Below are 11,781 nucleotides of genomic sequence, written 5' to 3'. Positions count from 1 at the left end.
AGTAAGTATCCCGCCTAATCTCGAAGAAGTAAAGATGAGAGGTCGACTTCGACACTTACTAGTGTTCCAATAATGATACATCAATAATATGACAATTCGAGGATCTATATAAACATGATTGTAATTCAATAGAGTGAAGTAAGTAAATAATTCTTTCTTTTATGTGAAATTCCCAAATTCCTTTTTCATCATTTATACATATATTCTCAAGCGGGGAAGAAGCAATATCAACTTCAATAAATTGCAAAGCAAGCAATACAAGCATGCGCAAATTATGCCGAGGTCGTACGGCCCGATCCAACAATATTTAAACTGTACACTGCCAGACGGTCAAATGGCGCGAACCATAGATGCATATATTACCCCGCTCGCGAATCATACATGCGACGCATTCAATTTTAAATAAACAATTACCCTGCTCGCGAATCATACATGCGACGCAGGTACACATAGAAACACATATTCAAACAGTCAATCAAGACATTCATCAAGGAAACAATTATTCAAGGAGGTAAATTTCCCTTTTTACAAGTCATGAAAATGAAGTTTAATTCTTTTAGAAAATCATTTGCCACTTCGATATGATTTAAGCAATTTAAACTATCAATAAGATTGCATTTATTACAACTAATCATGTTTTTGGGTCTTAGACTACCCGGACATAAGCATAATAGTAGCTACGCACGGACTCTCGTCACCTCGTGCGTACGTAGCCCCCACAAATAGGAGCACATAACCAATTAACTCAGCTATGGGGACAATTCCCTCTTACAAGGTTAGAAAAGAGACTCACCTCGCTCCGAAGTTCCATAAATGGCACACGCCCTTTCGAAGACTTAAATTGATGCACAACGCTCCAAAACTAGCCAATAATTATGCAAATCCATTAATATATGTTCAATTACTCATAATAATCTAATTTATAACAATTCCTAACCCCTATCAATAGGTTGACAAAAATGCCCTCGCGCCCACGTGCCCGGATTCCGAAATTTTTCGAAGATAAAGTTTACCCATAACCTCACGAACTCAAATATATAATTCACTCCCAATTTCATGTCCAAAATCGTGATCAAAATCCAAGAATACTAATTTTTTAGGTTTTCCCTCAAAATCCCATATTTCTACAAATTTCCATACTTTAATCCGTATAACATCCATGTATTTGACTTATAAGGAGTGGGAATTACTTAACTTGCCATTGATGATGAAAACCCCCTCTTGAAACCCTCCAAGAATCGTCCAAGCCAAGAGAAAGATAGAAGAAAATGGCCCAATCCCGACTTTAAAACAACTCACTGCCTCCAGCCCTTCCGCACCTGCGGTCACTTGACCGCTTCTGCGGTTCCGCAGGTGCGGCCCTACTACCGCATCTGTGGTCCTTCACCATCCCCCCTTCTTCCACTTCTGCGCTCCTCCAACCGCAGGTGCGGTCCCGCATCTGCGGCAAAATGACCGCATCTGCGATCCCAGCCTAGCCGGTCCAGTTCCGCTTCTGCGACACAAAGGCCGCTTCTGCGGCTCCGCACCTGCGGCCCAAGCCTCGCAAGTGCGGTTACACCAGAAGGCAGCTACTTCATTTCTTCTTTAAATTCCAATTTTGACCCGTTAGCCATCCGGGATCCACCCGAGGCCCCCGGGACCCCAACCAATCGCACCAACCGGTCCCAAAACATATTACGGACTTGATCGAGGCCTCAAATCATATCAAACAACGCTAAAATCACGAATCACACCCCAATTCGAACTTTATGGACTTTAGAACTTCAACCTTCTTCATTCGATGCCGAAACCTATCAAATCACGTCCGATTGACCTCAAATTTTGCACACAAGTCATATTCGACATTACGGACCTACTCTAACTTCAGGAATCGGAATCCGACCCCGATAGTAAAAAGTCAACTCTCGGTCAAACTTCTCAAAAACCTTCAAATTTCTATCTTTAGCCAAATGACTCCAAAAAGACCCGCGGACCTCCGAATTCACTTCTGATCGCTCTCCCAACACCAGAATCACCATACGGAGCTATTCCCAGACTCGTAATCCTAAACGGACATCGATAACACTGAAATGCACTTCAACCCAAACTTATGAAATTCTTCCAAAAGTGCTAACTTCCACCATAGGTGCCGAAACGTTCCTGGGTCTTTCAAAACCCGATCCGGACATACGCTCAAGTCCGAAATCATCATACGAACCTGCTGGAACCTTCAAATCCCGATTCCGAGGTCGTTTACTAAAAAATTCAATCTTAGTCAATTCTTTCAACTTAAGGCTTCCGAAATGAGAATTCTCTCTCCAAATCAACTCCAAACTTTTCGGAATTCAATTCCGGTCACGCGTACAAGTCATAATACCTGAAGTGAAGTTACTCAGGGCTTCAAACCGCTGAACGACGCGCTAGAGCTCAAAACGACCGGTCGGGTCATTACACCACCCCCAAAAAAATTGCATAGGGTGTCCCCCAATGAGATTGATCTTAGCTAAATGTCAAGTTAATTGACGATATTTAACAAATCTCTTCTTCTTCACCAAGAAGACCATGATTCTTTTTATTTTGAGCGTACAATTCTTGTTTACTATTACAAATTCGAAGTTAATGACTAATTACTGTTGAAATCGTTTGAGTGTTGATTATTTATGCCTGAACTTTTATTTTAGATACTGATTTAGTGATTTGCTTTAAAATCTTAAAACTCCATTATTGGTCCTTATAAAGTATTGAAGAAGACAAAGTGGATCTTCTTGACTTGGTGTTATTTAATTAAATTGGTGAGTAGGGATCATTTGTGTACGTATTTGGATGCTTTGTTTAAATTTGAGATCATTCGGAGCAGGTTTGGGATAGTTTGATCGAAATTGAAATTGCAAATTAAAATAATATTTTGTTGAACAACACAAGAAATTATGTCAATCGGATATAGTTTGATAAACAATTAAACAAACACAACATTATGCCAACCGGGTAGAATTTATGAACAATTTATAATATAGGTAGAGTAAATATGCATAATTCTATCGATCCGGTAAAAAACTCCCTAAAGACCTGCGCCAATTCGGAGGTTATTTTTTAATTGCATTCAAAAATAGGGGTAATGTTTAAATACCATCCTTGTATAGCAAAAAATTAAAGATATATGACATTTTTAGAGTGATTTTAACTTTTGACCCTCGCATGGGGCAGAACTTCTTAAAAGTATTGCCCAGGGTTAAGCGAGGGGCAACACTTGTTAAACTTAAAATTCTTGGGGCAAATGGGGGCCAAATTTTAAGACCAAATACTTTAAGGGCTATTTAAGTACTTCCCCCCTTTATAGGGTCATACCTGTCAATCACCCCATCATGGATGCTGTCCAAAACTTCTGAGCGGGCTGAGTCCAATATTAAGGGGGGGGGGGGGGAGACCAGAAATAGCCAGATTTACAATTGGTAATTGAAAATTAGCCACAATTTTAAAAGTAATCGAAATTTAGCCACTTTTTATATAAAGATAAAATCTAAACTTACACACCCTTAAAATCCGGAAAAATTCCAGCATAATATGCTGGAGTTCGAATTTTACATATTAAATTTCAATATAATGTGCTAGAATTTCATAATGTGTTGGAGTTCCAACATAATATGTTGGAAATTTATACGTAGGAGCTCAATAATCTAGCATATTATGTTGGAACTTTCCGTGTGTTGTTTCGAACATAATAGCTGGAAGTTTATACACAATAGCTCCATATTCTAGCTTATTATACTAGAACTTTTCCTATTTCAACAAAATAGTAGCTATTTTTTAATGATATTACAAACGCTGACTATATTTCTAATCAATTCGAAAACTGGCTAGCCCATGCAATTTTTACAATATTAAGAAGTCATCAAAATGAAGGCCCAATACAGTTGCCTCCAACAATAGAAGAGTCCGGAATAAGTACCCTAGTTTCACTAAAACCCTAAAATCAATCTTCTTCATCAGCCGCATTTGCAGTGCGTGTTTGAATCAGATTTTGCAAAGATGAAGTACAATTCAAGAGTTTCCTCCTCCCGCCGGAAAAGCCGAAAGGCCCATTTCACGGCCCCCTCAAGCGTCCGCCGAGTGTTAATGAGCGCACCCTTATCCTCCGAATTACGCACCAAGTACAATGTAAGATCTATGCCGGTAAGAAAAGACGACGAGGTTCAAGTAGTACGAGGAACATACAAGGGGCGTGAGGGTAAAGTTGTCCAAGTTTATCGCAAGAAATGGGTGATTCACATTGAGCGTATAACACGTGAGAAAGTTAATGGATCCACTGTTAATGTTGGTATTCACCCATCTAAGACTGTTATTACTAAACTCAGGCTTGATAAGGACCGTAAATCTTTGATTGATCGTAAGGCTAAGGGACGTGCTGCTGCTGATAAAGACAAGGGTACTAAGTTCACTACTGAGGATATTATGCAGACCGTTGATTAAATTTTGCAGCTGTTTGTTTCTGTTACAGAGTTCTGTTGGGCAGCTGAACGAGAGGTTTTATTACTAATTTAGTACGTTTTTGTTATTAGGATTTTTGGGATCTTTAATTCTGTTGACATTTTTGGTTTTGTCGTAATTGCATTCTGGTGAAAGTTGGTAATCTTGGGTTGATTAATATCTTTCATTAAACTTTTTACTTGTGTGTTTGTTCACTTTGTTTTGTGTGTTAGAATGATTGCTCAACCGGTTTGTCCTTTGAATATCTATGTGGAAAGTTCAATGCTTAAGGTTGTTACTAATGTTGTATTTAGCATAAGAGGGAGGGAACTATGAGGTTTCGGGTTCAAATTCCAGTGGAGTCAATAAACACTAGGTGATGATTTTGTCCCGTCTGGCGTCTGCCTATAAACTTGTTTGGCAGAATTACTTGGTACCTGTGAAATAGTCCAGGTGTATGCAATCGTGTGTTAATGGTTTACTCTGAGGGCCTAGATATGTAGTCTGGACGTAATTAAGAATGCAAAGGATTCATAAGCCTAAATTGGTGGATTTGATATCCGCATTGATTGTCTCATATGTGGTATTCTTGGTATGTAGAGTTATCCTCGGCCTGTGTCCTCTGTTGAGGAACATGTATGCTGAGCCAAATTGATTAAGCATTGTGAACTTCTTTCTTGTTCACTTCCCAGTTCCCACAGCGTAGGAGATGTTAATTTACACTGGTGTCTATTGTTTTAAGTTTTACGCCTTATCTATTAGGAGGATCACCAAAATAGAGGGAATAGATACAGAGGATTCATAGTTGACCCTAACTATTTTGGGATTGACGCATAGCTGCTTGAATCCATTAGGAGGCTTGTATCTCGGGTTTACTGGAATGTTCTGCCTTTGGCAGTAAGTGAAATAACACTTAGGAAGAGAGGGTTGATGAATGTGTCTTTGACTTGAAAGGTGGCGAGGAACACAAATAGAAAAGAGATGTATAAAGGAGGAGCTATTATTCTTTTTCCACCTTTATGTTTTTACATCCTATTTTTGAAATAGCAATATTTCATCTTCTTTGTTATCTTCTGGGTCCGTGAAGTGACAAAGCATTCGGCCCTTAGTTTGACTGACCATAACTGAGCAGCATTTGTTCCAATGGACCTTAAATTTGAAGAGTTGGTTTAGGTTGCTTCGGAAATTAGATTTCTTTTCTGATATGAAATGATTAGTCGGATTGACAATAGTTAGCCTTTAATTTGATCAATGACAGCTTAGCCTTTCGTCCAAGGAACTTGTAAACTGGAAAAGTGAGTCTAGGCTGCTTTAAGGTCTCAGTCTCTCTAGGTCTGGTTCCAAAGCCAGTAGGCATAGTTGACGCAATACTGCTGCAGTTGCTTCTTCTTAGAGGAAAAAGTGCTGTTCCACTCTCGAGTGACCGAGCTGCTTTGTTTTCCACAAGAGATGTTGCTTGTTTTTTTTGGCAAGACAGGTTGTCCAAAGCGCCAGAGCTAGTCTGAATATGGAAAACCTTAGATAGATGCCATCTCATTTTACCCGGCATGCACACCATTAAGGTATTTTGGGAACTGCTGTCCTATGTTGTTTGCTCAAGTTAAATTAGTTTTTCATAGAAAGTGGAGCTTGCATTTCTCAAATTAGTTTCCCTGTTTTCCAGCCCTGAGCTGTATCAAAATCAATGTTTGCCACTTAGCTTGGAGGTGATTCGTTGCTTCTGGTACAAGGTTGGTTTAGTTGTGTGAGAATGTACATGCTGATACCAAATGATTTTTACTGGTTTTTGTGTCACTAAACTATTTTGAAGTGAGATTGCTATTGAACGACTTAAAAGATCACTAGTCTGTACGTTTGGATAAGCGCGCACGAGCTTGATCTGTCAAAGATTACCAATTTCACAATGCTTTTCACTTTCAGATTACAAAAATATACACCCTTTTAAGTCCATTGTCACGAGCACAATCCAATTCTGCTACAACCTCTGTTCAATAACATAATCTTATTATTAGGAACTGAGCAATGGGGTCTCTTTTTCCGAACCATAAGAGTTTAACTAATCGGTGTTCTCTTAGTTTTGTTGGTAATCTTGATTTGACACTACGACTGTTGTCTGATTAGAGACAGTACATAAATGGCTCCTAATCATCTCCTGCTGACCTTGATCTGACTAAGTTCTAATTGCTCCCTACGACCAGCTATCCCAAAAATAAATGACAGGTTCTTGAAGATGGAAAATGGGAAGAAAGAAAACGTTAAAGGCAGTACAAGGAAAATGGTTAGATACACTATTGAGTTTGAACCTGAGCCGAAGGTCTATTGGAAACAACTTATCTATCCTCACAAGATAGGGGTAATTTACCCTCTCCAGATCCCACAGTGTGGGATAATACTGGGTATGTTGTACACTATTGAATTTGAAAGCAATGTCATTTGTGTTATGCTTCGTCGCTAGAAATCTAAAAGACCAGATGAACAAATTATCGGAAAAGTAACTCAACCTCATTTCGATCTTTAAAAAAAACGTAACTCAATTTTGGATGTACTTTAATTTCCACTAGATTTGGTTTAAACCATGCAGTTGTGCATTCTCAGCAGGCAAAATCATATTGGTTATACTCGTCAGTCATGGAACAATTACAGCAAAACTGCCTAAAAGTCCAAGGTAAAAACGAAGCACACATTTCCAGATAACCAAGGGGGTTAATTAAAGCAATTGCTGCAATTAGATAACTATTGCATCGCCCGGATAAAAGAGAGAAAGAAAACTCTTACACAGGTTAAAACTACCAAGTTCTAGATTTGCCATGAAAAAATTGCTTTCTCAAAACAGGGAAAATAGGAGAAAGACAATAGAAAACAGTGAAATGCCACAGGCTGGTCCAACTTCGGAAACCACCATCCCCAATTGATCCATTCTGGAAAAAAAATGTGTTTGAACTACTTATTGAGTGCCTCCTTCACGTGATACTCCAAAAATTTCCTCAGTGCGAGTTCAAGGATGCAGGCTACGAAATATCAAGGCTTAAGAGCTAGGGCCACCCCAAACCTGGGAGTCTTATCCAGGGCCTTGGTGTCAAACTCACTAGAAATGGTCAATAACGACTTTGGAATCACCTCATGCTGCAAGAGAGCCCCCAAATTTCCATGATTATTGAGTTTGAGTTTCAAAATTGTCAGGTTATCAACAGCATAGGACCCTCCAACTGTAAATGTGTTCTCATTTGTGGAGAACCTCCTAGTGATTTCACCTACAGCAGCAGTCCTCTTCAATGCATCAAGATGATGTATGTATGATGCCTTAATTGTGTCCCCTTTGTCCCCTCTGAGGCCAGAAAAGAACAAGTATCAAAAACTCCGATCTTTTTATCATTTCTGCTTTCTAATTGCAGAAGTTAGAGACTTTTAACATTGAAACTTACAAGATTATAGCAGCACAGGAATCTGGTTTTGTCACGCTAATACCAGCAGTATACTTTGTCAGTTTACCAGTTGCAGTCTCATAACCCGCCTCTGCACCAAGAGCAAAAGTTGGAGTACCAAGTGTGATTGAAAGATCAACTGCAGGGGATTGCTTCAGAGCAACAGCTGTGGTGACAGTTGCATGATGGTGAAAATACTGAGCCTCTAGCTGCAAAAGAAAGCAAAGGCAAGTTTACAGAAGGGGAAACTCTATCATTTTCAGCAATGGACCAAAGCCATGAGCCGAAAACAGATGAAAAGATCTTACCTTGCCAGAACTGTAGTCAGGGAATTTCATAGAGGCAATGGTTTTTGTTGACGGGACAATGTCAGTTAAAGTAAGAGTTGTCAAGATCTGCAGGGAGATAGAAATGTGAAGGATAATCCAACAAAAACAGACATGATTAAGAAGACCAAGCTGTAAGCAACCCACGTTTGATCCTGTATCAACTTTGACATCAATCAAAGTGTTCTTATATTTGTACTGAGCTGCTACATCTCCAGTTGAGAGCCCTCCTTTCTTCACAGTAGTTGATGTAAGGGCCTACATTAAAAAGGCCTATTAGAGATGAAATTCAGTTGCCATAGATCTAGTGATATAAGAACTTAATTAGAAGAAAGCTTTTGCACATTAAGAAAAGGAGCTGAAACTTTATAAGGCATAGCAAAGTAAAAAAGAATGTTATGGAAAATAACGTAACAGGTCAATCAAACATAAGGCATCACCCTAACGACAAAACACTTATTAAGGCATTTGCACTTTCAAAAATCATCACGTCTTTAATGGAGAAGCTTCTTCCATATGTTTCTTGCAGTATCTTTACTTGTTAATTTTTTAGCAGGAATTTGCCCAACATTTCAAGATCATGTTTTTCAAAAAACTGCACGGACATGTCGTAGGGCGCATGAAAGGACTCCAAACCTTATCGCTAACCCAAGCATGGTATTTAGTGGGAGAAGGATAAAGGTCAGGACCATGTTCCCCTGAGTTTTGAACAACTAGACAACTTGGGATTTGGGCAGCTAACCCACAGGGGATTTCCCGGTTATCAGGAAAAATCTGGGATTTCTTGATTATCAAGAAAAATCTTATATAAATGTATACTTAATTACTGATCAAAAAAAGATCTTATATAAACCCACAATTTCTCCATGTACGCAAGTAAAATTGGATGACTTCAACAAATTCCCAACAAAATGTCAGTTCCTCTTAGAAACACAAATGAATGAGTTTAACTTCAATCATTAATGCAAATGGACCCAGCAAAGATATTACAGATAAGCAATGAAGAGGAAAAACAAAGATTTGATTCAGATTCAAAGATACAGCATGAATCTAATCTGTCTGTAACCGAATTGAGAATCACTAAACTTTGATAGAATTAGTGGTGTCTTCCAAAAACAAGAAACTAGAATTCAATTCATTTGACCGAACCGTCTCTCCCAAGATCAGTTTCTAGGTGATGGAGAGTGATTTTGCTAGGACATGCAAGAGCAATCTTAACACTAATGTACCCAGCATAGATATGGTAAATAAACAATGAAGAGAAGATTCAAAATATTCTGTCTCTTCAAACAAGGACGACTAAACATCGAGCAAAAACACATCAATGTTTTCGAGCTCTTTGTTTCAGTTTTGAAGTTAAAGAGCATTAACTTATTAATGCTTCTGGCATGTGAAGTTTAGTGAATGAAAAGTTGAAAATCGTTGCCAAGTTTACTGTTCCAACATATGGCACAAACAATGGTCTAACTCTCCGCTTTTACAAATTTTAAGTGTACAGTGAGTATTAGCTGCTTGATTCACCAAAAGTGACGAGAAAAGCATCCTATGTAACGTCAAAGCTAGGGGTGGCAAATGGGCAGGCCGGGTTGGATATAGGCGGGTTGAAAATGGGTAATGCAGAAACAGAAAAATTATCCGACCAGACTTATATTTAATGCGGATAAAAAATAGGTTAACCGGTGGATAATATGAATATCCATATTATTCATGGCTTCTTGAATATGATCACTTTTGGGTGAATTTTTAGTCTTCCAAACTTGAGGAACTCCTAATTTGAGTCTTTACAAATGTAAAAGTTAAACTTATTACTTATCCATTGGTTATCCCTTTTCTAAGGGATCATATGGCTCTTATCCATATCGGACCCATTTTTAAAAAGTTCATTACCTAACCTATTTTCTAGTAGATAATATGGGTGGATAACTATTTTTCTTTTAATCCGTTTTGCCACCACTAGTCAAAACTAATTCCAACAAATGAATAGAAATGTTGAGACCTGACATTGAGGTGAAGTGTGATCATTTCTCGAGCTGAATCAAAGAGAACGATCGAAGCTTAGATAATTCAGATTCAAAGGTATAATATATATCTAATCAATCTGTCTCTAATCAGATGGAGAACCGCTCCTCTTCGATAGAATCAGTGGTATCCTCACCAGAACAGGAAACTAGAATTCAATTCATTTTGACAGACACATCTCTCCTAGATCAGTTTCCTGCAGGGGCGGATCTAGCTCATTACTTATGGGTTCAGATGAGTACAAATAGTAGATTTCCGAGCCCAGTAAATGAAATCTACTAAATAAGTACAAATAGTAGATTCTGAACCAGTAAATGAAATGCACTGTGGTAGAATCTTGAACTCGAACCTACAATGTTCAAATCATGTGTCCGCCTCTGGTTTCCTGATGAAGGAGATTGATTTTACTAGTCTTGCTAAACAGCATTTCCTGATATTGTGTTTTTCTTTATTGAGTTTAAGTGCAGAATATACAACGCTTTGTACTTATACCAATTATGATATGGCATAATGACTTCTCTTTTGGCAATATCAGTACCAAAAGCAGGGAAATAACACAACGAGACAGAACAAAATAGATGCTGATGTAAACCAAAGCTCTGACATTAAATTAATGTACAACTGTTTTCTCAAAATAGCTCAATTAATTCATAAACAAAATCAGAGATTAAGAGACTAATATTTATACATCTGAAACAGAAATTCGCTGCTTAACAAAAAGGGGCAAAAGCCTTGAATCTAGAAAGAAAATGCTCCAATGGCAAATCAAAGCATTAAAAAGCACTCGAGTCAATAAAAGCGAATACAACTCCAAAAGGACATGGAAACTAAGAGAAATACTCGAATTCAAAAATGCAAATAGGAAGAAAATGAAAAAACAAATAGCGCTCAAAATTGAACGAGAACTCATACCACTCCTGTGTCACTGTAAGTGGAAATAGACAACTTTTGATCAGAGATATAGTCCTTCGTCAGTAGATCTATCAATTAAAACAACACAACATTTGACGTCATTATTCACCACCTTCATTACTTAAACACAAACATGGCCAATAAAAATGAAAGAAAAAAACAATTACCTTTGGCCTTTTTGCCAATATCAGAGAATAGTCCAGGTCCTTTGCTCATCTTTCTTTCACTGCCAAGTGAAAATTCAAGTCTAGAGAGAGAGAATATTGGTGTAGCGAAATGGAATTGAGAAGGACAGAGCGCAAAAAAATATTGAGGCTTGGGTTTTCGTGGTGGCCAAGAAAACAGGCTGATGAGCGCAAGAAACGTGACCCGTTTTGCTCGCCAACATCAACTATTGACCGTCCATGTCATGTTTTAGGATTTCGTAATTTTATTTCGAAAGAATTACGCTTTTAATCACTTGGCATAGCAACCCAACTAAAAATGGCTCGGGTTTGAAGTTTTTACCCGGTTTGGTCCAGGTTGTATATATCTTGAAAGAAACTTTTCAAGACATACTTCTAGGGTTTTTTTTCTTTTCTTCTTTCTTCTTTTCCAGCATACTCAATCTCTCTTCACACGCCTCTCTCTTCCTTCTCCCTAAAATTACAGAATTT

The 11,781-nt window shown here is 38.2% G+C and overlaps 2 protein-coding genes across 2 annotated transcripts; one reads left to right on the top strand and one right to left on the bottom strand.

Moving 5' to 3' along the window:
* On the top strand, positions 3,897-4,645 carry LOC109230301 (60S ribosomal protein L26-1-like). The gene has a single exon (XM_019395815.1). It carries the CDS (start codon positions 4,009-4,011, stop codon positions 4,447-4,449), a length of 441 nt encoding a protein of 146 aa, XP_019251360.1. The 5' UTR covers positions 3,897-4,008; the 3' UTR covers positions 4,450-4,645.
* On the bottom strand, positions 7,115-11,518 carry LOC109230291 (mitochondrial outer membrane protein porin 2-like). Its single transcript, XM_019395808.1, has 6 exons — positions 11,293-11,518; positions 11,126-11,193; positions 8,342-8,452; positions 8,177-8,263; positions 7,869-8,077; positions 7,115-7,771 (listed from the first exon to the last, which is right to left on the bottom strand). The coding sequence occupies exons 1-6, from the start codon at positions 11,339-11,341 to the stop codon at positions 7,465-7,467; spliced, it is 831 nt and encodes a 276-aa protein (XP_019251353.1). The 5' UTR covers positions 11,342-11,518; the 3' UTR covers positions 7,115-7,464.

Source organism: Nicotiana attenuata, chromosome 1 (assembly GCF_001879085.1).
Source record: "Nicotiana attenuata strain UT chromosome 1, NIATTr2, whole genome shotgun sequence".
Taxonomy (NCBI): domain Eukaryota; kingdom Viridiplantae; phylum Streptophyta; class Magnoliopsida; order Solanales; family Solanaceae; genus Nicotiana; species Nicotiana attenuata.
This window is presented reverse-complemented; position numbering and strand designations above follow the sequence as displayed.

What these genes read in the sequence shown, in the direction of transcription:
- LOC109230291 (XM_019395808.1), bottom strand. Translation starts at nt 11,341, where the DNA reads ATGAGCAAAGGACCTGGACTATTCTCTGATATTGGCAAAAAGGCCAAA. An exon ending in TATTGGCAAAAAGGCCAAAG is followed by an intron (nt 11,194 to 11,292) that starts GTAATTGTTTTT and finishes TTTAATTGATAG; the next exon opens with ATCTACTGACGAAGGACTAT. An exon ending in CTGACTACAGTTCTGGCAAG is followed by an intron (nt 8,078 to 8,176) that starts GTAAGATCTTTT and finishes TTTCTTTTGCAG; the next exon opens with CTAGAGGCTCAGTATTTTCA.
- LOC109230301 (XM_019395815.1), top strand. Translation starts at nt 4,009, where the DNA reads ATGAAGTACAATTCAAGAGTTTCCTCCTCCCGCCGGAAAAGCCGAAAG.